Source organism: Dipodomys spectabilis, unplaced genomic scaffold, assembly GCF_019054845.1.
Source record: "Dipodomys spectabilis isolate Male_0828 unplaced genomic scaffold, ASM1905484v1 ptg000176l, whole genome shotgun sequence".
NCBI classification, from domain to species: Eukaryota; Metazoa; Chordata; class Mammalia; order Rodentia; family Heteromyidae; genus Dipodomys; species Dipodomys spectabilis.
In genome coordinates this window covers 2345262-2371527 of record NW_024870853.1, presented here as the reverse complement: position 1 = coordinate 2371527, position 26266 = coordinate 2345262, and the positions used below count along the sequence as shown (strand labels likewise).

Below are 26266 nucleotides of genomic sequence, written 5' to 3'. Positions count from 1 at the left end.
GCAAGAGAAAGAAACAACATTGACCTTTGGGAGAGTGACAGGATCAGGGGACAGTGGCCCCATTGGTGGTTGGTTGCTGCCTGGGTAGTGCTGCAGCTGAAGAGAGGTGAGGGATGCTCGATGAGCTGGAAACATCTATTGCGTGTGACTGGGGGATTCTGCATGCAGTGCCTCAGTTTCTTCCTTTGTGTCAAGGTCTCCTGCTTTGTGAGAAACATTTAGATTAGCTGCCCTGGAAGAACACCTGTCTGATAGCTTGCAATTTGAGGTGTGTTCACTTATAAGGGAGAGGAAGAGTGTGAGCAGAGCCTGCCTGAGCATGAGGTGGGGGTGGGGGGTGGGTGGGAATTGGGCCATGCCCCAGGACTTGAGCCATCTTTGGCACAAAAGGAGTTAATGGCAGGGACCGCGCCCCCCCTGTGTCCGGGCACGCGCAGCGCGCCCCCTCAGTGCGCGGGCACAGCAGCCAGGCTGCCGGAGAGCTGATCTCGGGATTCGGGTGCGGAGCCCTTGGCCTGGAGGCGATATGGGTGGTCCGTGGCGCGGTTCAGTCGCTCACAGCAGCCCAGGGAACAGGTGAGGCCGCCTGCCCCCACCCCCAGTCTCTCATCTTCTAGCTGCCCATCCCTTGCCCCCCATCCTGTCCCCTCCCAATCCCGGACTCCACCATCCTCCAACCAGTAGCTCCCATTCCTTTCAACACTGCGTTCTCCATAGGCACCCCTGACCCTCCAATGTCTCTTTGCTTCGTTTCCCTCTTCTACCTCCTCCCTAAATCCCGCATCTCTATTATCCTCCCATCCATGGTCCCTCTGTTTCTACAGCCCAGCCCGCATGCTCACCAAAATACCCTTATCCAGGGCCCCTAGCCCCATTCCTGTATTGCATGTTGCCAGTCCCCCCTCCCCTGCAGTGCAGCCCCATCCCCCTCCCTCATAGCATCTCCTAGCCAGGTTCCTTCCCCCACACTCTGCAGCCCCCCCACCCAATGGAGGCCTTTATTCTATCCTCCCCATTCCAGTGCAACTCCATCCCCCAATACTGTTCCGATTCCTCATAGTCCCCAACACTGCAGTTCTCAATAGTACTCCATTCCTACACAATGCCCCTTGCCTGGTGCTCCCAATACCAGATCCTGCCCTCCCCCCAAAGTGCCCCCCAGATGTCATTTTCATCCCAGCATTGCTATTTCCCGTTGTCTTCTCCCAAATGCTAGTTGGACTGGAACGGAGATCTTGGCCTTGGGATCCTACAGTGGGTTTTAGGGTACAGAGGGCATTTGGGGGTCGGTCTGCTTGTCTAGGTATTTATGGGGGAAGGGCTGCAGGAAATTGACTCAAAGGGGAATTTGGCATTTGGCGCCGAAGGGTTACTGGAGAGGGAGGCATCTTGAAAGGGTTAATGGAATTTGTGAGGTGGGAGCAGCACCGAGGGGGTTAATTGGGGGGGGGGTTGCTGGCAGGGAAGCCGTGTGAATGAGCGGTCTGTGCCCCAGGGTTGCCATGGAGATGGTGAATGGGGGGATTGTGTGAACTCAGCTGCGGACTATCCCCCCCCATATACACACCCACCCACTCCCTCCTGCCCCACCTCCCTACTCCTACCCCTTCCTTCCCCTTCCCCTCCTCCCCTCTAGCAGGATGCATTCTGGGCAGTGTCTGGGATCTTCCCCCCCATGCTTAGCTCCCCATTTCCTCTGATCTCCCACCCTTTTAGTCACTTTGTCCACCCTCCTCTTCTCTCTTTCTTCTTCCTCCTCCTCTGTCGCCGCCACTGCTGCTGCCGTCGCTGCTGCTGCTTCTTCTCCTTCTCCTCCTCCTCCTCCTCTTCCTCCTCCTCCTCCTCCTTCTTCTTCTTCTTCTTCTTCTTGTTCTTCTTCTTCTTCTTCTTTCTCGTCCTCCTCCTCCTTCTCCTCCTCCCCCTCTTCCTCCTCCTCCTCTTCTTCTTTTCTTCTTCTTCTCCTTCTCCTTCCTCTTCCTCTTCCTCCTTCCTCTTCCTCTTCCTCCTCCTCCTTCTTTCTCTTTCTCTCTTTCTGTCTCTCTCTCTCCCCTTTTTCTTCTTCCTCCTCCTCCTCCTCTTCTTCCATTCTCACTCATACACACACAGGCACACACATACACACATGCACACACACATACACATATTCTCATTCCCCTCTTGTGGTGGCCGATTGCCGGGCGTTCCCATCTCCCTCCCCCACCCCTTCAGCTACTTCTTAAAGGAGCAGGCCTGCAGTCTCAGAAGGTGGGAGAAATGGGGTGAAAAGGAAATGTGTGTGTGTGTGTGTGTGTGTGTGCACATGTGCATGCGTGGATATCCATGCAGGACTGTCTGTGTGTACCTGTGTGTATGTGTTGACTGTTTAACTGTGTCAGAAGGCCTGTGTGTCTGTGTTGCTATTTCTGTTTCTGTCTCCACCTATGTGTCACCATTATGCTGCATGTGTCTGGATATTTACCTATGCGGGTATGTGTGATTTTTTTTTTGAGTAAGTCTCTGTATGTGTGTCTGAATATTTCACCCTGTGAAGCTTTGGCTGTGTGGGGTGCTGTCTCAGAATGTGGGACTATATCAAGGGATCTCTGTGGGTTTGGAATGTATGTCTCTGTGCGTGAATATGGTAGTGTCCATGATGCTGGCTTGGTCTCTCTCACTGCCTTTTTGAGTCTTTGTGAGTTTTCCCCCACTATGAGTCTTTGAGTGTGTATGCCCACAGTCCGTTGTTTATTTTACACTGGACTAGCATCCAAAATGCCTAGCATGCTCCACAGAATGGGTTCTGGCATTGGGTATGAATGAAGAGAGAGGCAGCAGAAAGGACCAGGGCTTAAGGGTTTGGATGTAATGAAGACTTAGGAGCAATGTCCATAAAGGATATGGGAGGGTCTGGGTATTCTAGTGGATGGCTGTCATGCCCCTGTTCTTGCCTGAGGATGAGGGGGTCTCAGTGGCATCTACCACTTATCTGCTGCCTCTCCTTATGAGTTCATGTCCTAGAATGAGTTCACCATCTTCCCATCTTCTGATGTGGAGATCCCTGTGTGGGGTTACCAGGTCTCAGGGGCTAGACAGTTCAGTGTTCACACAGCATGTCCAGGGACTTGAGTTCCATTTCCAGCTCTCTCCAACACCACCATGCCTTGCTACTATAGCTCCAGCAGTCCCTGGCAAACTCCATTGGCTGTGGAGTTGAACCTGACTGTGAACTTGGAGTAGTGACAACTGTCACTCCGTTCATCTCCTTAGAATTTCTACCTATGCCATGCATATAGAATGGTTCTGACAGGCTGTGGATCACCTGGGAGTCCCCTGGAACATGGTTCGTGATACCTCTTCAACTATAGGAGCATAGGCCAAGCTCAGTAGAGCTGCCCCCACCTGCCCACCCACCCACCCAAGACCCACTCTGCAACCCTCAGACACTCTCGGATGACACATGCCTCCCTCTTTCCACAGGCCTGTCTGGCCCTGAGGGAGTCCCCTTTGGAAGCGGTGGTGCTTGGACGACCTGCTCTCTACGTTGCTGGGCACCTGTAGGTGTCCCCCGAGAGCTCAGTTTTGAGGTTCAAGTCAGTGTGGCCATGAAGGGGCTGCCTATTGGGCTGATGCTGTGACTGACCCTGGAGTCTGCCTCTCCTGCCAGTCCCCCTGCCCGGAACATGTGGCTGCGGCTTGGCCCGCCCTCGCTGTCCCTGAGCCCCACGCCCACAGTTGGCCGGAGCCTGTGCCTCAGTCTGTGGTTTCTCAGTTTAGTGCTGAGGGCCAGTACCCAGGCCCCAGCACCCACGGTCAATACTCACTTTGGGAAGCTAAGGGGTGCCCGGGTGCCATTGCCCAGTGAGATCCTGGGGCCTGTGGATCAATACTTGGGGGTGCCCTACGCAGCTCCCCCAATCGGCGAGAAACGTTTCCTGCCCCCTGAACCACCCCCATCGTGGTCAGGCATTCGGAACGCCACACACTTTCCCCCAGTGTGCCCCCAGAACATCCACACAGCTGTGCCCGAAGTCATGCTGCCAGTGTGGTTCACTGCCAACCTGGATATCGTCGCCACTTACATCCAGGAGCCTAATGAAGACTGCCTCTACCTGAATGTCTATGTGCCCACGGAGGATGGTGAGTGCTATGGCCAGGCATTGTACCCTCCCTGCCTCCCGCCTGCCCTGCTGTGTTTGTGGCTTGCATGTGGTTGTGTGCCCTGCAGCATGAGTCTGTCTGTCTGTGAAACTGCTTCTAACCATCACTCTGCTCGGCCTCCCCTCTCCCCTCCCTGTTCTTCCCTCTCCCAGCATTGTCTGAGCTCCCATGTGTGAGTGACACTGTTGCCAGGAGGGGACTGGCCAGGCCTGGGAGCTTTGACAGGTCTAGGTCCAGTGCTGGATGGGGGTGCCCTGGGGAGTATGGGTCTCTGCTGGCAGCTGCCCCGCGGGAGGATGCTGGCTCCACCAGGCCCCACCCCCCACCCCATTGCCACGCCACCTGCTTCAAAAGGTGGTAGGTGTGTGTGGCTGAGCAAGCTGGGTGTGTGTGGTGGGGGACTTGGGGGGGCAAGACAAGTGGGCGAAGCTTAGGTACCTCCTCTTCACTAGCTGATGCCTCCTCCCGCGGGGGCGGGGGTCACATTAAGGTAAGTGACAAACAAAGGAGATGGTGGGACAGGCTCTCTGCCATGTGCCGCCTGCAGAGCAGCTCAGCTCTTGGGACCTGGGGGCGGGGGTGGGGTGCATGCCCCTGGGCAGAGGCCTCCTGTTATTTTTTAGTTTTTTATTCATTTTACAGTAAAGCGGATTTCCAAGGAATGCGCCCGAAAGCCCAACAAGAAAATTTGTAGGAAAGGAGGTAGGTAGCGAGCTGGTGGGGAGGGAGAGAGAGAGAGAGGGAGGGCTGCCTGCCCACCTGCCCTTACCCCTGAAGACCCAGCCTTCCTTCAAGAAGCCCAGGTTCAGGGGGCGGTGAGCAAGCATAAAGTTCACCTCATCAGAGGGCCTTGGCTGCTTTATTAGGGAAGTTTCAGTGGCCTAAGTCAGGTTCAGAGCAGAAGCAGCAACTCTATTGCCTCCAATCTTACCAGCTCCAAATTCCATCCTAATGTGTGGGCCAAAATCAGAGCCAGTGGCTCTCCTGATGACACCTCAGAAAAAACTTTAGGCAACCAAAGCAGAGTCAGACGCTCTGTTCTCTCCCGCAGGGAGCAATACCACAAGACACTGCCCTGTCCTAGGTTGACAGTATAGACTCAACTCTCCCAGGAACCTTAGAACGAACACATGTACAGAGTCTATTTTTCCTTCCACATGTACACCCAGTCCCTGCTTCTGGCCAGATCCTAGCTGCTCTGGTGGCAGAATTCATGGATCTCTGGTGGCAAATTTTAAATTTATCCTCTTGCCAAGAGGAATTTGTTCCTCTGTATAGTGGTACCTCCTGCCTGAATATCTTTTTTTTTTCCTGCAAAACATTCTTATATCTATCTCCAAATCCGTCCCATACCTTTAGAAGCAAATAAGGCAGGGATCAGTATCCCAAATTTACAAATAAGGAAATGGGCCTAGGGGAGTTACTTGTTGCTGCTCAAGGCCCTATTGCTACTGTGTAGCAGATCTGGGGCCAAAACCTGGGCCCCTTGACCCTCAGGGCATGTTCTTTCCACTGTAGCTCATGCAGGCAATTCCCATATGGCCATTCCCACCTCCCAGCTGTGGAAGAAAAATGGTGACATGGGGCTGGAGTGGGCCGACTTGAAACGATTAATAGCTTACGGAACAGGTGGACAATCACAACCTGATCCCTACAACCCTTTGGCAAGCTTGGAATTTGTTTTCCTTTGATGTTGTCAGAGTGGGGACATCAACATTCCTGGGACAGAATGCTCCCTACTAATCTTGCCAGGGGCCAGGGGCTCACACCTGTAATTCTAACTACTTAGGAGACTGAGAAGCTGAGGATTGGGGTTCAAAGCTAGCCTGGGCAGAAAAATCCGTGGGACTCTTTATCTCCAGTGAACCAGTAAAAAGGCAGGAGTGAAGCTGTGGCTCAAGTGGTAGAGCATCAGCCTTGAGTGTGTGTGTGGGAAAGCCGAGCTAAGAGCACAAGAACCTGAGTTCAAGCCCCAGTATCAGGACAGGGTGGGAGGCGGAATAATCTCTGGGGGCAGAATAGGGAATCTATGTGTTAAATACATGCCTTGAGAACTTTTGATGCACATTGGAGCATGGACTGATACATGATGCCCTAAGGACAACGTTTTGTCCTCTCCAACCCAGTCCCACCTTCAAACACAGTAGACAGCCCATGCATGACTTTCACTCCAATGCAAGGTGCTGTGGTGCTTCCAGAAGAGTGCAGGTCTGGGAGCATGAAGCTTGATGGAGTCCTAACTCAGCTTCCAACTCACAGTAGGACATGAGGCCAGTCTTTTCTGTTTCCACATCAGAAGGTAGAAGGAGGCAACTGTGGTCTGAAAATTCCATTAGCCTATAAATATATTCAAGAATAGTATCTCTTAAATGTGCTCCCATGAGTTTTGTGATGTCTTGGGGTGAAGAGAGTAGATGCCATTACCATTAACAACATCCCAGGGCTCCAGTGAGAGTCTAGAGCAGCCCTGATACTCCAGCCAGAGAGCTGACTGGAAGCTGCCTCTCAGTATGAGTGTTTACCAGTCACAATTGTGAATAATGACTGAAGTCATGGGCTAGGTGCTGTTGGGATGTGGAGGGATGTGAGGCAGAGGAAGAATTTAGAAATTACAGCGAATCCCAGTATTGGAGAAGCTCCAAGTCTATTAAAACTCATGTGGGAGCCAAGCTCCAGTGGCTCATGCCTATAATCCTAGCTAACTCAGGTGGCTGAGATCTGAAGATCCCAGTTAGTTCAAAGCCAGCCTGGGCAGGAAAGTTTGTGAGACCTCCAATTATCCAGCAAAAACCTGGAATTGAAGCTGTGGGTCAAGTGGTAGAGCACCAGCCTGGGAGTGAGGGAGGAGGCTAAGGAACAGTACCTAGGCCCAGAGTTTAAGCCCTAGTTCTAGCACAAAGCAAAACAAACAAAAAAACTTCATGTGGAGTCAGGTATGGTGGCCTGTGCCTATAATCAGCTACACCAGATGCAAAGGTAGGAGGATCCCAGTCTGAGGTTCACTCAGGCAAAGTTAATTTGAGACTCTACACAGAAAAAAAAATAGCTCGGCACCAGTGGCTCAGGCCTGTAATCGTAGCTACTCAGAAGGCTGAGATCTGAGGTTCAAAGCCAGCCTGGGCAGGAAAGTCCATGAGACTCTTATCTCCAATTAATCATCAGAAAACTGGAAATGGCCCTGTGGCTCAAGTGGTAGAGCGCTCTCCTGGAGCTGAAGAGCTCGGGGACAGCGTCCAGGCCCAAAGTTCAAGCCCCGCAAAAAACAAAAAAACAAACAAAAACCCTAAAAACAAAAGGAGTAGGAGTGTGGCTCTAGCAGTAGAGCACTTGCTTAGAGAGTGCAAAACCCTGGTTTCTATCTACAGCACTGCAAAACTATCAAAACCAGCAGCAACTAGTTTCCCTAAGCCCCACAAGGCTAGTGTGGGAAATGGGGACAGGATTGGAAGAAGGCATTTGGTCATTTAGCTATTCAATTGAGTTCCCTCTTCTGGGCCTGTTGGCCATTTGGAACAGTTACAAATCTTAATCTCTTTTGGGGAGACCCATACCCAGAGGTCATTAGGGCTTTTGTATGCATAGGTCTGGAGAGATGGCCCTTGGCAGCTTTGCATAGTGTCTGCCCATGGTGCCTGGTGAGGCCCAGATCAGCAAGGAATTGTTCAACAGGGCCATGCTAAAGGCATCTGTGCAAGGGAGGTTGGGCCAGTGCAGCCACGAAGGAAGGACAGGAAGCAAAAACTTTCCTGGGGGAAGATCTGCTCCACCCCCACCCTCATCAAGGTGGAAGAAATCAGTGTGTAGGGACAAGTAATTCTTTTCAGTTCAGTGGGCTGTCCACTATGTAGGTAATGATGTCTGGGTCCCATCAGGGTTCTGAAGGTGCCACTGGCAGGTGTTGAACTAACCTGTTAAGACGGTGAGTGCCACTGCAAGTTCAGGAAGCTGGAGGCATTTCTACTGCGAAGCTGAGCTCTTGCTTTAGATGAAAAGCCATTTTGTAGTAGGAGAGTAGTTCCTGTTTTGATTAAGAGCTAGAAGGATATCCAGTCATCAGAGCTCAAGACAGCTGAGACACAGGGCTATTTGCTTCCTACAGGCTGGGGGTATCTGGTGTCCTGGATGCCAGAGGGTAATGCTTGGGATGCCAGCAGAATTACCTCCATTACCACACATGATCTGATCCAGCATCCAGGCAGTAGGCCCTCTCTCTCCACAGACATTCTAAATACTTCTAGTCTCCTCAGAACAGGAAGAATTGATGCCAGCCTACCCCAGATCTTGAATGTCTCTCTTCTTTCTAATCTCTCTTCTTTCTAATCTCTCTTCTCTCCTCCCCTCGGCTTTCCTCTCTACTCCTCCCCTACATCCACACTCCTCCTTCTTCTCTCATTGACTTGTTCCCCTCCCCTTCCTTTTCCCCCTTCCCAAAAGGTGGCATGGTACAGTGGAAAGACCATAGACTTTGAAGTCAAGCAGACCTGGGTTTGCTTCTTACCTTTAGCACTTCCTAGCTATGTGATCTTGAGCAAGTCACTTGACCTCTCTGAACCTCAGTTTCCCCATCAGTGAAACAGGAATAAAGATAATACCTACCTCCCTGGGGTGTAAGGATCAAACAATATGGGCAGAAGTAGAATACCTGGCACATGGGAAATATTCAGTATATGGTAGGAACTATTGCCATTATCCCTATCTCTTTCTCTCCTCTCTGTCTCTTCTCTGTCTCTCTCTGTGTCTCTGTGTCTGTCTCTCTCTCTCTCTCTTTCTCTCTCTCTCTTCCCTCCTCCCTGTCTCCCCTTTCTTCCTTCCCTCCCTTCCCCCTGGCTCTCTACATCTCAGAGCAATGCTTGCTGCTCTCAAGACTGGTTCCTGTGGGCAGGAACCCCATTTGCCATTAATCAGAGCAGGGGTCCCCAATGAAGGCCAGAGAGTAAACTTCATCTCCCATTTTCTCCTGTGGGAATCAGGGTCAGCTGAGGCCTAGCTCAAGTCTGTGCATTGGGTCCCAGTAGCTCAGGCCTGGGGCCCCTGGTACGTGTCTCTGCTCTAAGTTATCTCATATTGATATCCACATGTGCTGGCAATGTCACTTCTCATCTTCAGAATCTGCCCCTGCTCTCCAGCTCAACTTGCCTGTGTCCACCTGCGCAGTCCCTCTCCCCCCGCCCCCACTGCCCAGAATGAATCCTTGCCGAGTGGGTCTCTGGCCCTGTGCCCTAGCCCACCTGCTGCTACCTCCTTCCTACCTGGGAAGGGAGTTGATTGAGAGGGGCTGCTGGGGACATGGAGGTTGGGGCAGGGAGGTGCAGGGAGGCCAGCACAGCAGAGGCCTGCAACACCATCATCCTGATGAAGGTCTGAGCCTCAGCCCACCCATTCCCTCAGTTCTTGCCATCCCTCCTGCCTGTCCTGGGCCCAGGCCCAGAGCTGGCTTGCTGGGCCACACTGCAGTCATGCTGTTTTTGAATTCTCTCTCTGTTTTGTTCTCTGTTCTGTGCTGTTGTGTCTCCCCGTGTCTGGTCCCCAGGATCCGGCGCTAAGAAACAGGGCGAGGACTTAGCGGATAATGACGGGGATGAAGATGAAGGTATTTGGGGGCTGCAGGGCGCGGCGGCTGGTGCATGGCACAGAGCCCCTCCCCTTTCTCGATGGGGAGAAGCCCCGTCTGTCTGTCTGTCCGTCCGTCCGTTGGTGTGTTTCTGTTCCTGTACAAGGCCGTTGGGCTGTTCCTCCGTCTTTGGTCCGTTGGCCACTGGGAGTTCCAGGGTGATGGAAACGGCTGGCAGGAGCAGGGATCACAAGCAGAGCTATGGGGAGGGCATCTCCCTTGCCCCGAGCCCCCTCCCTCCCCCCGTCTTCTACGGTTCATGGGCACCTGCCTGTGCTGAGCAGCAGGGAGTGTGGAGAGGAAACAGGGCAGTGGAGGGTCTGGAGAAGTACAAAGGAAACTGGACGGTGTTTCATTAAGGAGACCCCTGTGTCTCTTGGAGAGGCCCAGCTGGACGGCGCATAGAGGAACAAGACAGTGACAGAGGCTAGAACCTCCCCAGCCATCTCCCAGAAAGAGAGATGGTCCCAAGGTCAGGGACTGCAGTAGATTTAGGACAAGACCAGAAAGGCTGTGGGCTAATGTGCCAGGTTAAAGCCATCAGTAGATGGCCTAAGCTCCTTGGGTGATGGTTGGACCAGCCTTCTTCCTTGGAGTAACAGGTTCGTTTGTTCCGCAGAGAACACCCCCTTCTACCTCCACACTCTGGTCCTACCCCTTCACCCTGGAGGGGCCAGCCAACTCAGGGGGCCCATTGGTGATGGGGAGAACTATGTTGGTGTGACAGTCCAGCTTACAGACTGACAGACTACAGGCAGAGCCTGTAGATCAGGCTGAGAGCCTTGTCTGGACTGCCCCAGGCCTGACACCAGACACTAGGCTGCCTGAGCGTGGGAGCAGTCACTTGATGGGCCCTCCTTGAATGGCCCCTAGGGAGGATCCATCTTAATGCTGACTGGGAGCAAGCTGTGTTGTTTTTTTTAATGAGGGGGGACATCCCCAGTGTTTCTGCTTAAGTCCACCCTAGGGAGAATGGGGCAAATGGGCACACGTGGCTGAGACACTACATCAGTAAGGCTCCCCTACCCCACCTCTGCCATTCACTTCCCTTTTCCCGCCTCCTTCCTCGTTCTTTCCCTGTGCCATTCCTTATTCCCACCCCTCTTGTCTCTGTCTGCACTGGGGGGCAGGGGGGAGGCAGCTCCTGCCAATGGCCATTTTTTCCATGTAACTGGTCCAGTCTTGGAGGTTTCAGGGCTCCCCAGACCCTGCTCTCAAAAGCCATGTCAGGTCCCAGGACTCCTGGGTGCCCAGGGCAGGGACTCACCTGATGCCATTGAGAAACTACCAGTTCATGCTTTTCTTGCTGCCCCCTCCCAGAGCCCAGCTGTGGACCACCTAGACCTAATTCTATTAGGCCCACCTGGTTACTTTCAGTTGGGAGGCAATCAAAACCTGAGTCTTTAAAAATATCATTGAAAGGGTGAACAAATGCAGTCATGGTATTCAATATACACTATGTAAAAAATAACTTTGCAACTTATGGGCAGGGATGAGAGGAGGGAAAACAAAGGAAGGGGTACCATTGTCCAAAAAAATTGTTCTCATTACCTGCCTTATGCCATGGTAACCCCTCCAAATATCACTTTAATCATAACAATCAATTTATATTAAAATTTTTCTATATCATTGGAATTCAACTGACTCTGGCCAAAGCTTGAGCTCTGGGCTAAGTAACCCCATGAGTCCTTCCCTCAGATGGCAGTGGTGTCCTGGCACCTGGGATAGCTTTACTGCTTGCAACCACCCCCCCCCCAGGGCTGGCGGGGGTGGGGGAGGAAGGGCATTCTATCCAGCCTGTGTCTTACCCCTTCTCCTTACAGACATCCGGGACAGCGGTGCTAAGCCTGTCATGGTTTACATCCACGGAGGCTCTTACATGGAAGGGACAGGCAACATGATTGATGGCAGTGTCCTCGCCAGCTATGGCAACGTCATCGTCATCACCCTCAACTATCGAGTTGGGGTGCTAGGTACGATTCCCTGCCAGGTGCCTAGAAGAAGGCCTGGCTTCTCAAGTTGGGAGGAAAAAATGCTGGAGAATTCAAAACAAGTTACTTGGATTCTCTAGCTATTGTTAATGACCATAGCCATAGCTTGTATCTCACCACCCCTACCCAGCTGATGAGGGATTCCTCATATTCCTAGGCCCTTTCTTTGGACCCAAGTACATGCCACTGAAAATTCAGTTTAAATTGCACATATTTGTTTAAGTCCCAAGCCAAGTCTCTCCTCCCACACTTTGTCTTGACTGAGTTTTGTAGGGTTCATTAATTTTTATTTTTTGGTGTCTTTATTCTCACCCCTATCCCCAACCTCACATGCCTAAGCACTCCATACCTATACACTATGCCTACTGATCCACCCATGACCACTCACCCTTAAGCCCACATACATCCACTCTCGATGCATACAGTTCTTTCTCACTCACCCTCACGGAGCAAATGTGTGTCACTCCAGGTCCACACTACAGACCCCTCACACATGAACACATTCTTCTGCCAGTTCATAGACACATATAACCCTCCTCACATCCACACGCTGTATACTTCCCATCCACACCCCATTTTTTCATCTTCCGTATATATGCGTATATATAATATGTACACACATTCTCATATACTCCCCACAGCTCTGTACTCACATCTATACCCATGTACACAGAGTGTACATCACACTTTTCCTCTATCCCCATACTGACATCTCCCACAAAGACCTACACCCTGGACAGCCATGGCTACACTCAAACTCCACATCGTTTACATGTACATAAATATCCTTCCACCCACCCCACACATACACACTCCTATCCTTCTTCACGCCTTCTCCACTTCTGCTGCCACTCCACACACCCACATAACTGCATACATGTACACATCTGCCCCTTGCTTTCCTCACATAAGCACAAACCAATATGCTCCCTCCCTTGATGAAAACTCCCTACTCATCCATCTGACATGTGAACCAATACTAAACTCCCACACCTATCCCTGCCTCCACATCTACAAATATCCATCCATTATGCACATCTACACACACACCTATAGGCTCCCATCTATATGCATATACATGTATGCATAAACACACATACATGCTTCCCACACATGCTCTGAATATATACATCCCACTCATACACATGTGCTTCTTTCATCACTCCACAAATCTCTACTCATCCATGGATCTAGAGCTGCATCTGTATACACACACACACACACACACACACACACACACACACACATCTCCCTATCCTGAGAATACCCTTACTTCTCCCTATACTTGCATGCCCCAAGTACATATACATGTACACATTCTACGCTCTCCATACATACATCTCCATTCATACCCAGTGATACTCTTATTCACACATTTATTTCCCAATTGCCTATGCACGCACACACGTACACACACACACACACACACACACACACAAGCACCAAGCACCAAGCACTTCTCCCTGCGATACACATGCTCATTTGAGTGATTAGGCTCCCTCTCTCTGCCCTGTACCTTTCTTAGTGAATTCCAGGGCCTATCTATGACCAAGGTCTCCTGGAAAACAAGTGCCTCAGGGAAGGTGACAAAGCACATAGGGCCTTGCTCCCTTCCAGACAGCTCACCCAGGCTCCACACCTCTGTAGAGACCTGAAGAAGCTAACTTCTTTGCTGGAGGGCTTGTGTCCTCAGAATTCCAGCGGGAGTCTAAGGTGTTTGTCAGGTCTGTGGGCCTGAAGGCTGAACCCGCAGTTATATCTTGCTTACTCCCTGACTAGTTGAAGGACAGAACTTTATTTTTAATTTGCTCTGGAGTATATTGCTTTGCCAGTTCCAATCCCAGAGGTCTTGGCACTACATTTCACTTCCAGGTGGCAATCCCCTCTTGACTTACCTTAATATTATGTAGGATAGGAAAAAACTTATTGTGAGTTCAAACTGGAGATATGATATTCTTCTGAGAAAAGCTGAGTCAGCCTGCATCCCCTTCAGTCTCTCCCCGGACACACAGAGTGTGCTGGTCGTGACCCTGATCCCTCCACAGGCTAGTGGATTTTACATTTCTGTCCTTCTTTCTTATTACACTCCTCAGACACCATATCAAGGCTCTTGTAAGCTCCTTTGTCTTGTTAAGAAAGGGGATCTGGAGGTCAAGGTACCATGAAGGTGACTGTAAGTCCACACACTAAGGCCACACAATTCCTAAACAGCAATGATTATGCATAGACATGATCCGATGCAGATATCCAGCCACTATGCACATTACTTGATGGATGGTTACATCTGCTAATTTCTTAGAGTAATAGAAAATATTCAACTTAGCTGCTTTTGTAAATTATCAACACAAAGTTCCATCTATAAGGTTTACTAGAATGTACAGAGAATTCTAATATGTACCAGTTCCATATTGTCAGGCCAGCTAGGAATGAAGGGAAAGCATAGAACAGAGAAAAAAAAAAAAGGGAAAGTAAGGAAGAGAAGAAAAGGGGCAAGTACTGGTGGCTCATGCCTGTAATCCTAGCTACTCAGGAGACTGAGCTCTGAAGATCATGGTTCAAAGCCAGACAGGGCAAGAAAGTCCCTGAGACCCTTATCTCCAATTAACCATCAGAAAACAGGAAATAGAGCTGTGGCTCAAAGTGTTAGAGTGCTAGCCTTCAGTGAAAGTGCTCAAGGACAGCACCTAGGGCCTAAATTCAAGCCTTATGACCAACCAAAGGAAAAAAGAAAGAAAGAAACAGACCTGGGAGAGCAAAAATGCTAAGGTACTATTGGGGAAATGAGTCAGTGAGGAGACAGAAGGAAAGAGTTGGAATTTCAGTAGGTTGTGAGGACTCCAGTGTCTTTTGAGAGTTGTAGGCAATACAGAAGGTTGTTGCACAGGATCACAGTAAATGATATCTTCCTTTGCTAGTTACTTCACAACTCTTCAGCTCCTCCTCCTCTTCTCCTTCTTCTCCTTCTTCTTCTTTTGTCAGTCATGGGGCCTGAACTCTGGGCCTAGGTGCTGTCCCTCAGCTCTTCAGCTCAAGGCTAGCACCCTACCACTTGAGCCACAGCACCATTTTCGGCTTTTTCTGCTTATGTGGTGCTGAGGAATCAAACCCAGGGCCTCATGCATGCAAGGCAAGTACTCTACCACTGAGCCACCTTCCCACCCCCTGCTCTGATTCTTAAGTTTTGGGTTTTTTTTTTTTTGGTCTGGTCATAGGGCCTGAACTCTGAGCCTGGGCGCTGTCCCTCAGCTCTTCAGCTCAAGGCTAGAGCTCTACCACTTGAGCCACAGCGCCACTTCTGGCTTTTTTCTTTTTGCTTATGTGGTGCTGAGGAATCGAACCCAGGGCCTCAGGCATGCAAGACAAGCGCTCTACCACTGAGCCACCTTCCCAGCTGATTCTTAAGTTTCTATATTAATAGTTCTTAACATTCTGGGGACTCTTGTGAGATTCCAATGAAAGCTATGAACTGTCCCACAGAATCTCACACACACACACACACACACACACACACACACACACCCCACATATAGAAAGTACTTCACAGGGATGGGAATGTAGCTTAGTGGTAGAGCACTTGTCTAGCATGAGCAAGGCCCAGGGTTCTAGCCCTAGCACCACACACATACAAAAGAAAACTTCATGGAAGTGGAGGTGTGGCAGAGTGCCAGCCTTGAGTGAAAAAGCCAAGCAGGAGCTTCAAGGCTGAGTTCAAGCCTCCGTACTGGCTCACACACACTCAAAAGCAAAATTTCAAGCCAGGTACTGGTGGCTCACACCTGTAATCCTAGCTATTCAGGAGGCTGAGATATGAGGATCACAGTTTGAAGCCAGCTTGGGCAGAAGAGACCATGACACCCTGATCTCCAATTAACTACCAGAAAATCGTGGGGTTAGAGGCATGATTCAGTTGGTAGAGTGCTAGATAATAAGCAAAAGTGTTAGGCATTGAGTTTGAGTCCCAGTCTCAGATAAAAAAATAAAAATAAAAAAAAAAACAAGAAAAAGCCAGGAGTGGAGCTGTGGCTCAAGGGGTAGAGCACTAACCTAGATCAGAAAAGCTCAGGGACAGTACCTAGGCCCTGAGTTTAAGCCCCAGGACACAGAAAAATTAAAAAAGAATTTCACAATACCCTTGAAGTTCATCCATGGAGCTCGTACTAAGAAAATTCATTTACAACCTCCTCTCATTTGGGTAATCAGAACAGTGCCTTGGGGAAGAAGGGGTGTGACCAGAATATTATTCTTGAGGCTTAGGCATTCTTTGATGGTTCAAATATCATTATCCCATGCTTAGAAGGAGTTATAAACTAAGATTTGGTCTGAAGTTCTCCACTACTTCCTGTGTACCTTTCAGTTCCTGTTCTGGCACAGAAATATAATCAGTAAGCCATTGATCGCATCTGGGTACATGTAAAATATATATTTTTTGTCTCTTGGCACCAGACATAGAACATGGGTTTGTCCATGATGCTTGAGGATTTTGCTGTGTGGCAGAGGCTCAGTCATTTTGTTTTCCAAAACATCACAGAACAGGTGGCCAATTTTGGACCAAAATGGCATGCATGTACCCTCACTCCCATCAGCTTCTCCTGAGTACTGAAACAATGTGGCTTAGTGGTAGAATGCTTGCCTAGCATGCATGAAGCCCTGGGTTCAATTCCTCAGTACCACGCACACAGAAAAAGCCAGAAGTGGTGCTGTGGCTCAAGTGGTAGAGATAGCTTTGAGCAAAATAAGCTCAGGGACAGTCCCCAGGCCTTGAGTTCAAGCCCCAGGACTGGCAAAAAATAAAGGAAGAAAAAAAGGAGCTTTTCTAGACATCTTGGTTGATTCATGTATATGGAGAACATCACAGTCTTGTCCAGGGAAGAGGGGTAGCTATTATTTCAGAAACCCCCCACTGGACTTGAGGCCAACAAAAGAAAAAGACTCCAGCAGGATATAGGATATTCCTGGGCTAAGGAGCTAGGGACTTGTCTCCTTTTATTCTAAGTTCCAAAATTAACAATACTATATCCCTGATTGGGTACCCTCCAGGTAAACAAAAAACCTGGTCAATATCTGTCAAATCATCCCATCTTCTTTTTGATAAGCAGCTTACTAGGTACCACAGTATCAACTTGGGCCCAGGGAAGCTGGCTTAGATTTAGTTAGACAGTTTATGCCTAGCATTGGGTATTTTAGCCTCTCTTGTCTTGTGGTTTTTAGGGGTGGCCAGGATACTTGGAAACAAAAATAAGTGGCTGATATCCCAAACCACCAGATTGTGTGTGCTCCTGATGGATCACACTCACCAAGTCTTCTTGACCCCATTTGGATGTAGTTCTTTTTTGTGTATGCCGGAATTAAGGCTTGAACTTAGGGCCAAGGAACTTTCCCTTAGCTTTTTTTTTTTTTTTTATTAAGGCTGCTGCTCTACCATTTGAGCTATAGCCCCACTTACAGCGTTTTTTTACTGGTTAATTGGAGATAAGAATCTCATGGACTTTTCTGCCTGGGTTGGTTTTGAACCATGATAATTAGATTTCAGTCTCCTGAGTAGCTAGGATTAGAGGCATGAGCCACTGGTGCCCAGCTGGATAATAGTTTGTTTTTTTTGTCAGTCATAGGGACTGAACTCTGGGCTTGGGCACCCCTCAGCTCTTCAGTCCAAGGCTAGTGCTCTACCACTTGAGCCACAGCGCCACTTCCAGCTTTTTCTGCTTATGTGGTACTGAGGAATTGAACCCAGGGCCTCATGCATGCAAGGCAAGCACTCTACCACTGAGCCACCTTCCCAGCCCCAGGATAATAGTTCTGGAAGCAGAATTCTTCTTGTAATAGGGATCACTGATAGGGCACCATCCACATGCTTCAGTGCTCCCTTTCTGGAAGGTCAAACCATCCACCCAGTTTTCAGTCCTTTGTTCCCTAACCCAGGAAATTGGTTCATGTTGGAGAAATCTACCACATCCAACTGCAGGCTTTGCTGCTGATTAGGACCGACATCTTTGACATATTTCACTGAATGTGAAATGAAACTGGTGAAGGCTGAAGCCAAGTCTGCTATTGCCTAAGTAAGAGAAAAGGAAAAGAGAGTATGAGGGAAGGAGACAGAAGGAAAGGAAGGTTAAGAGAAAGACATAGTGATTTTTGCCACAGGGTTTCAAGGGGTAGTAGGCAACCGAATTGGGTCTTGAGCTCCATAATTTTTTTAAAGACTTATAGGAATGGCTTTAGTTTTCTTAAGGAACATGGCAATTTTGAGTTGAATTTTTCCACTCATCCTTGATCTAATCTCTTTTTCTTTCCTCATCTGGAACCTGGGGCTAAAGAGGACTTTTGATGAGGTCCTGGGAGGAATAACTAAGTACTTTACATACTTAATTGTACCAAAGGTAAATTAATAACACACTTGAAGAGGCCAAGAGGATACAGAAAGATTCAAAAGGCAGTTATCAGGTCTTGGGCCTGCTTGAGTCTATTTGAATTCAGCCTCTGCCCAAGGACCACCAGGACTGCAGGAGAGCTCTCTGAACTGTGAGCACCTTCTCCAACATGGTTTTGCACTAAGTTGATTCCAGGTGCTGTGAATGAGCTTTTAATGGTGGACTCAAAGGATACTAATCCACATGTGAGTTTTCAGTGTGCTGGAGCACTGCAATTACCCACCTGAAAAGCACCCTTCCAAAAACCTAGTACAGAAGAACACAGTCTTCTAAGGATCAGGGAAAAGAGATGAAACAAGGCAGCCGGATAAGTCTAAAATGGAAGCAGGTGGTGATGGGGAATATAGGACATCTCTGTGGGATAGCCAGCAGGTGGGCGGGAAGGTAGTCTCCATGGTAACAAGTCTCTGTAGCAGCAAATCCCAGCAGGTGGGTGGGAAGGTAGTCTCCATGGTGACATGTCTCCTCAGCAGCAAATCCCAGTGGGTGGGCGGGAAGACCTGTTTCTGTGGTAACGCACTGCACTGACTTCTTCATTTCTTCACCAGATGAAAAAGATGGTCTAACCCAGTGGCTTCTCAACTTTAGCAGGCATCAGCATCACCTGGAGAGCTTGTTAAAATCATAGATTGCTGGAACCCACCCTCAGAGTTTCTGATTAATTAGGTGTTGGAGGAAGGGAAATGAGGACCTACTCTGAGGATGAAGGGAAGGGGGCCATCCAAGGTCCTGCAAAAATGTGGGGATGAAGTAATTTGTATGGGAAGGACTAGGAGAGGTTAGATATTATTACCTTTTAGAACTTTCACTTCCTGCTGGGTGCTAGTGGCTCACACCTGTAATCCTAGTGACTTAGGAGGCTAACATCTGGTGATTGTAGTTCGAAGCCAGCCTGGGCAGGAAAGTTCATGAGACCCTTATCTTCAGTTAACCATGTAAAAGCTGCAAATGGAGCTGTGGCTCAAGTTGATAGAGTGCTAGCCTTAAGCAAAAAAAAAAGTTCAGAGACAGCCCCTAGGCCCTGAGTTCAAGCCCCATGACTGGCACAAAAAGAAAAAGGTAAAAAGAAGCCGGGCGCCAATGGTCACGCCTGGAAGTTGATATCTGAGGATCGAGGTTCAAAGCCAGCCCAGGCAGGAAAGTCCGTGAAACTCTTATCTCCAATAAGCCATCAGAAAACTGGAAGTGGCGCTGTAGCTCAAGTGGTAGAGTGCTAGCTTTGAGCTGAAATGCTAAGGGACAGCGCTCAGGCCCAGAGTTCAAGTTCAGGGGAAAAAAAAAAAGGAATCTTCCTTTACAGAGAAGGAAGGGGAAAGGAGTAACTATATTGGGTTTGTACCCATTTTATCCTTCTTACAACTCTATATTTTTAATATAATTGTACAGGAGCAAAAACTGTGGCCCAGAGATTTTAAATAAGTTTTCCAAGGCCATGTGACTTGGATCCAAATCAAGGACCATCTGACTCCAGTGTCTTTTGCTTTTTCCACTATACCTTGCCAGATGTTTAGTATCATGTCCCTTGAAAGCATGTTTGGGCAGAAGATTCAGAGTTCTGACCTCTTGCTGGTTCTGGAGTTTAACTCTCCCACCTAAAGGAAGCAGCCACTTCCAATGTTCTGTTTGGCCTCCTTCCAAACTGGATCAGGGATGGAAGGCAGGGAGCCAACACTGCCTATATTAATGAGGCTAGACCTCCCAGGAAGAAGTGGTTTAGGTTAGCAAGATGGGAAGAACTGCATGGCCATGTGCTCATCCTCTGTCGCAACTCCCCCCACCCCCAACTCCTACCTGCGTCCTCAGCCAAATCCTCCATCCCTTTGCCTTTACTGTGCTCATGCTCTTTGTTTAACCTAGGTTTCCTGAGTACTGGTGATCAGGCTGCCAAGGGAAACTATGGGCTTCTTGACCAAATCCAAGCCCTCCGGTGGGTAAGCGAGAATATTGCCTTCTTTGGAGGAGATCCCCGCCGTATTACTGTCTTTGGCTCGGGCATCGGTGCGTCCTGTGTCAGCCTCCTCACACTGTCACATCATTCTGAGGGTGAGTAGCTCCTGGAGTGAAACAGACTAGTCCCATGCTGGCTGAAAACCTTGAGCCCCAGGGCCTTCTAGGCTCTAGAATGCCTATTTCCATGTCCCAGGAACAGAACAAGGAATCCACCAGTCCTCTTCCACCAGCTAGCTAGCCCTTCAGGAAGAAATGGAAGAGAATTGTTTCTTTGGGGAAAGAAGTATGTCTCCAACTGTGAGAGAGAGAGAGAAGGAGAGAATCTCATTTACACCCTAGAAGAGTAAGGTACTCCTTCGGTCATGGGAGTCTTTATTGGCAGAATGGGAGTACAATGTTTCTCTCTGAAGGGACAATACTTCTTTTTGTTTTCTTTCTTTTTTTGCCAGTTGTGGGACCTGAACTCTGGGTCTGGGTGCTGTCCCTCAGCTCTTCAGCTCAAGGCTAGCACTCTACCACTTGAGCCACAGCACCACTTCTGGCTTTTTCTGCTTATCTGGTGCTGAGGAATCGAACCCAGTGCAAGGCAAGCACTCTACCACTGAGCCACCTTCCCAGCCCTGGGACACTAGTTATTTTTGGCAGAGAAAATATTTCAGTATGGCATGGACATGTTACTTCTGAGATGAAATCTAAGGGTAGAGATTAGTTCCTAGGTATAAGAAACACTCATTGTCTGCCTTTCTCTCGAAGAACAAGTCTGTACAAGAGAGAAAATGAACTTGAGCAGAAGATGGGCCCAAAGTGAGAATCTTTGGCCTGGGAGATAGATTTCTTCTGAGGGACAGTGGTCTGTTATTGAGTGACCTCTTCCTGGGATATACAACCCACAGAAGGAAGGTTTATTTTTAGCCTCTCTCCAGTGGTGGGTCTCTGAGCCACTTCCAAGAGGTGGAACACAATCTTTGTCCTTTGGCAAGGGAATGTTCTCTCCATCTCGAGAATGTACAGAATATTCTGTCTCTGATAGGCAAAGCTGAGTGTGTGTTTGGGGGAGAGAGAGACAGACAGACAGAAAGAGATAGAGAAAGACAGAGACAGAAACAGAGAGAGGGAGTAATGGGAACTAGTAAGGTGAAAGATTTTTCTTATGTGCAGGTTCTAGGGCTTGAACTTAGGGCCTGGGTGCTATACTTGAGCTCTTTTGCTTAAGACTAGTGCTCTATCACTTGAACCACAGTTCCACCTCTGGCTTTTTGAGTGGTTAATTGGACATAAGAGTCTCACAAAATTTCCTGCCCAGGCTGGTTTTAAACCATAATCATTAGATGTCAGCCTCCTGAGTAGTTAGGATTACAAGCATAAACCACTAGTACCAGGCTACAGTTGAGCTTCGTGTGTATGTGCCCGTTTATCCTGGGACTTGAACCCAGGGTCTGGATGCTATCCCTGCGATACTTTTGCTCAAGACAAATGCTCTACCACTTGAGCCACAGCTTCACTTCCAGCTTCTTGGTGATTAAGAGTCTCATAGACTTTCCTACTTGGGTTGGCTTTGAACCATGATCCTCAGATTCAGCCTCCTGAATAACCAGGGTTATAGGCATGAGCCACAAGCACCTAGCTAAAGCTGAATTTCTAATGAAGAAAAGATCTTCCTGAAATAAGTGTCCCTTTTCTGAAGTAAGGAAATCTGAATGAATTAAATTGAAATTGCAGTGGAATTGAAATTGACTCTATGGTTGGTGTTATTCTGGCATGCTCTCTTTAAAGGTCTGTCTTTCTTAGAGAGGAGAATTACCTTCTCTGGCCTAGAACTTCTGTCTCTGCCTCTCTCAAGACTACCCTGGTGAAGGGAGATTAAGGTGGGATTTGTATCCTCTAAAGAGAGGGAATGGGGGGCTAGGGTATAGCTCAGTGGTAGTACTTGCCTAGCATCCCTACCTAAGGCCCTGAGTTCCATCTCCAGCAGAGAGAAACAAAGAATGTATTTCTAGTTGGCAGTAGTGGGAGTATAGATCCCTCTCTTTTTTCCCCAAAGTAGGGCACAATAACTGACTGTGAGGGTCCTTGTGTCTGAAGACAGACTAGGGGCCTTTTCTCGTTGGGGACTCTTGTAAGAGGAAATGACCTTACCTGGAATGGTACTTGTGTCTCTGAAGGACTGTCTTGTTTAACGAGTTGTTTTCTTGGGCTAGGGGTATGGCTTAATAGCAGAACACTTGCCTAGCATGTGTGAAGCCCCAAGTTCCATCCCCAGCACTGCAAAAAAAATTCGTTTTCTGTGCCTTTCTATAATTGTCTCATGGAGAATAATCTAGAAAAATTAGGTTCTCTTAAGTAGTAATCTGCATTTCCGTCCCTTCCCTTCTGCTCACATAAACTGGCTTTCTGCTGGAGCAGTGACATTGTGTTCCTAAGGGCCAAATTATCTTTGGAATATCAGTTTTCTGATATTCAAGTTCATGTACACAGAACTCCCTTGAATATTAAGGCTATGGAGAATGGTAGACTTTTTTAAGAGGGGAAGAAGCTGCTTCGTTTTTAGCTTAGAGGATAGGAATCCTTTCTGCTTGGGAGAAATTTAGATGTGTTGTTAATGGCTTCTGCAAAAGGGAAGTCTCGGCAGTCTCGGGGAGAACATGTGCCTGGGAGACTTTCAGACCTTAAGGCCTTTGCCCTGGAGATCCTTCCCCAAAACTCCCAGAATATGGGGCTGTCTCCTGCCTGCATTTCTCATCTCTCATGAAAAAGACCCCTTTGTGGTGTCAGCGCCAGCTCCCTGGTGGTGTGCTGGCACAGAGCTGGGCCCAGCTGGGCAGGAAGCAAGAGGGAAAGACAAGGGATGATAAAGAGAGGGAGCATAAGGAGGCTCATGTCTGGGACCCAAAGGGTTACTTCTCACTGTCATTTCCTTAACCCCCACGTTACTGATCATTGCACCAGAATAGGGAAGCAGTAGAGGAATGAAGGTGGAGAGAAGTCAAGAAAAGGGCCTGGCAGTTGTGGTCCTAGCCAATCATTCCCCCTGCTAAAGACTTGTTTTTCTTTCCTAGCCTGTTCATGACATAGGGCAGCCTTAGTGACAAAGGAATAAGATGTTTTATGGCCACGTGTGACAGAACAGACCTGACCCACTGTCACTTACCTTCTATAGGGCTTTTTCAGAGGGCCATCATCCAAAGTGGTTCTGCTCTGTCCAGCTGGGCTGTGAACTACCAGCCAGTGAAGTACACCAGCCTGCTGGCAGACAAAGTGGGCTGTAATGTGCTGGACACCGTGGATATGGTGGACTGTCTTCGGCAAAAGAGTGCCAAGGAGCTGGTAGAGCAAGACATCCAGCCAGCTCGCTACCATGTGGCCTTTGGCCCTGTGATTGATGGTGATGTCATTCCTGATGATCCTGAGATTCTGATGGAACAGGGAGAGTTCCTCAACTATGATATCATGCTTGGTGTCAACCAGGGTGAGGGTCTCAAGTTTGTGGAAGGGGTGGTTGACCCTGAGGATGGTGTCTCTGGCACTGACTTTGACTATTCTGTCTCCAACTTTGTGGACAATCTATATGGCTATCCTGAGGGTAAGGATACCCTGAGGGAGACCATCAAGTTCATGTACACAGACTGGGCAGACCGTGACAACCCTGAGACTCGTCGTAAAACACTGGTGGCACTCTTTACTGATCACCAGTGGGTGGAGCCCTCTGTGGTAACAGCTGATCTGCATGCCCGCTATGGCTCACCTACCTACTTCTACGCCTTCTACCATCACTGCCAGAGCCTCATGAAGCCAGCTTGGTCAGATGCAGCTCATGGGGATGAAGTACCCTACGTTTTTGGTGTCCCTATGGTAGGCCCTACTGACCTCTTCCCCTGCAACTTCTCCAAGAATGATGTGATGCTTAGTGCTGTCGTCATGACCTACTGGACCAACTTTGCCAAGACTGGGTAAGGAGAAAATGGGTGTTTTCTTCTTTGGAACCCCAGCATGACCTCCTTTTTCCTCTGTCTAACCTTTTCCATCATATCCCTTCCTATGATATCCTCCAAAGCTTGTTTCTTAACCACCCCACCCCCCCCCGCCATCCCTTTTGGAGATTTCCTGCCATTTTCCTTCCTTCAAATTCTTCTTGAAGGAGCTAAGAGTGTAGCTCAGTGCTAGAGCACCTGTTCATGTGCCCAAGGCCTTGTTGCCTAGTACCATAAAGGAAAAAAAAAAAAAGAAAAGTAAGGTTGTGTTGAGGATCCAAACCAGCATCAAGCATGAGCAGGTGCTGGGTGCTGGTGTCTCACAGTTGTAATCCTACTCAGGAAGTTGAGATCTGAGGATCAAGGTTTGAAGTCAGCACGAGCAGGAAATTCCATGAAACTCTTGTCTCCGATTAACCACCAAAAAGGTGGAATTGGAGCTATGGCCAAAGTGGTAGAGTGCTAGCCTTGAACAAGAAAACTCGGGGACAGTGCCCAGGCCTTGAGTTCAAGCCCAGCACTGGTACAAAAATCAGAGACCATGTGAGATACGAATGAAGTCCAGAAAAAAATCTTTAGAGTGTTCTTAGCAAAAGTAAGCAGCTGAAAAGTTTGCTAGATGCCCAGTAGTATGTGAAAAGACATAGCATCTGCATAGGCCAAGCTCAGGGGATGAGCACTGTTCTGGTGATGCGTGAGCCCACAAAGGGGAGTAGGAGATCAATCAGATCAATCCATTCCTTTCTTCAGGGTATGGCCTCGGGGTGTGTACAGAGGGCCAGACTCAGAAAAAATGGGAATAGTGGGAAAATTTGAACTGGGGAAGAGAGTTTTATAGGAGGGTGTGAGAGGAAAGTGGCCAGGTGGTCCTTTCCTTAACCAAGTAGAGTAACCCAGAATTTCCATGTGATATTTCAGAGATCCCAACAAGCCCGTCCCCCAAGACACCAAGTTCATTCACACCAAGGCCAATCGTTTTGAAGAAGTGGCCTGGTCCAAATACAACCCCCGGGACCAGCTCTACCTTCACATTGGGCTCAAACCCAGGGTCCGTGATCACTACCGAGCCACTAAGGTGGCCTTTTGGAAACACCTGGTGCCCCACCTGTACAACCTCCATGACATGTTCCACTATACATCCACAACCACCAAAGTGCCGCCTCCGGATACCACCCACAGCTCCCACATCACGCGAAGGCCCAATGGTAAGACCTGGAGCACCAAGCGGCCAGCCATCTCCCCTGCCTACAGCAATGAGAATGCCCAAGGGTCCTGGAATGGGGAACAGGATGCAGGGCCACTCCTGGTGGAGAACCCTCGAGACTACTCCACCGAATTAAGTGTCACCATTGCTGTGGGAGCCTCGCTCCTGTTCCTCAATGTTCTGGCCTTTGCTGCCCTCTACTACAGGAAGGACAAACGGCGTCAGGAGCCCCTAAGGCAGCCTAGCCCTCAAAGGGGAGCTGGGGCCCCTGAATTGGGAGCCGCTCCTGAGGAGGAGCTAGCAGCACTCCAGCTGGGTCCCACTCACCATGAGTGTGAGGCCGGTCCCCCCCATGACGCCCTACGCCTCACAGCATTGCCCGACTACACCCTGACCCTGCGGCGCTCCCCTGATGACATTCCACTCATGACCCCCAACACTATCACGATGATTCCCAACTCCCTAGTTGGGCTGCAGACATTGCACCCCTATAACACCTTTGCCGCAGGGTTCAACAGTACCGGGCTGCCCCACTCACATTCCACTACCCGGGTATAGCTCCAATCCAGAGCACAGCTCATCTCCTGGCTCCTTCCCTCCCAGATACACACACACACACACACACACACACACACACACACACACACACACCATGTGCGTACAAACACTGACACACACATGCATCCATACACACCACATATGTATACGCACGCACCTGCACCCTACAGCAGACCCATCTGCACAGACACAGATGTGGACATGCACCCGCATGTATAAAACCACCAAGACAGAAGTCAATCTGAGCAAACCCTTCCAATGGGGGGCACAAAGGAGTCCTCGATAAACTGAGGACCCACAGCAGCTGAAACCAGCTCCCTGAGCCTGACCACAGACACTCCTGGGGGGGCCCTGAAAGCAACCGCTGAACACCCCCTTGGTGCTCGCCTTCGGCCTCTTGGAACTGCACCATCAACCAA

At 49.2% G+C, this 26266-nt stretch overlaps 1 protein-coding gene across 6 annotated transcripts; it reads left to right on the top strand.

The window, feature by feature from the left end:
* The first annotated feature begins 459 nt into the window (after positions 1 to 459).
* Positions 460 to 26266, top strand: Nlgn3 (neuroligin 3). Of its 6 annotated transcripts, none has more exons than XM_042694904.1 (7): positions 460 to 576; positions 3457 to 4116; positions 9668 to 9727; positions 11572 to 11721; positions 20025 to 20210; positions 23275 to 24064; positions 25004 to 26266. In XM_042694904.1, the coding sequence occupies exons 2-7, from the start codon at positions 3660 to 3662 to the stop codon at positions 25845 to 25847; spliced, it is 2487 nt and encodes an 828-aa protein (XP_042550838.1). In that variant the 5' UTR covers positions 460 to 576; positions 3457 to 3659; the 3' UTR covers positions 25848 to 26266. The 6 variants fall into 6 exon arrangements, with proteins under 6 accessions (XP_042550838.1, XP_042550837.1, XP_042550839.1 ...); XM_042694903.1 differs by lacking the exon at positions 460 to 576 and adding an exon at positions 4780 to 4839 and having other exon boundaries at positions 3660 to 4116; XM_042694906.1 differs by lacking the exon at positions 460 to 576 and adding an exon at positions 20908 to 20928 and having other exon boundaries at positions 3996 to 4116; positions 20025 to 20214; positions 23273 to 24064.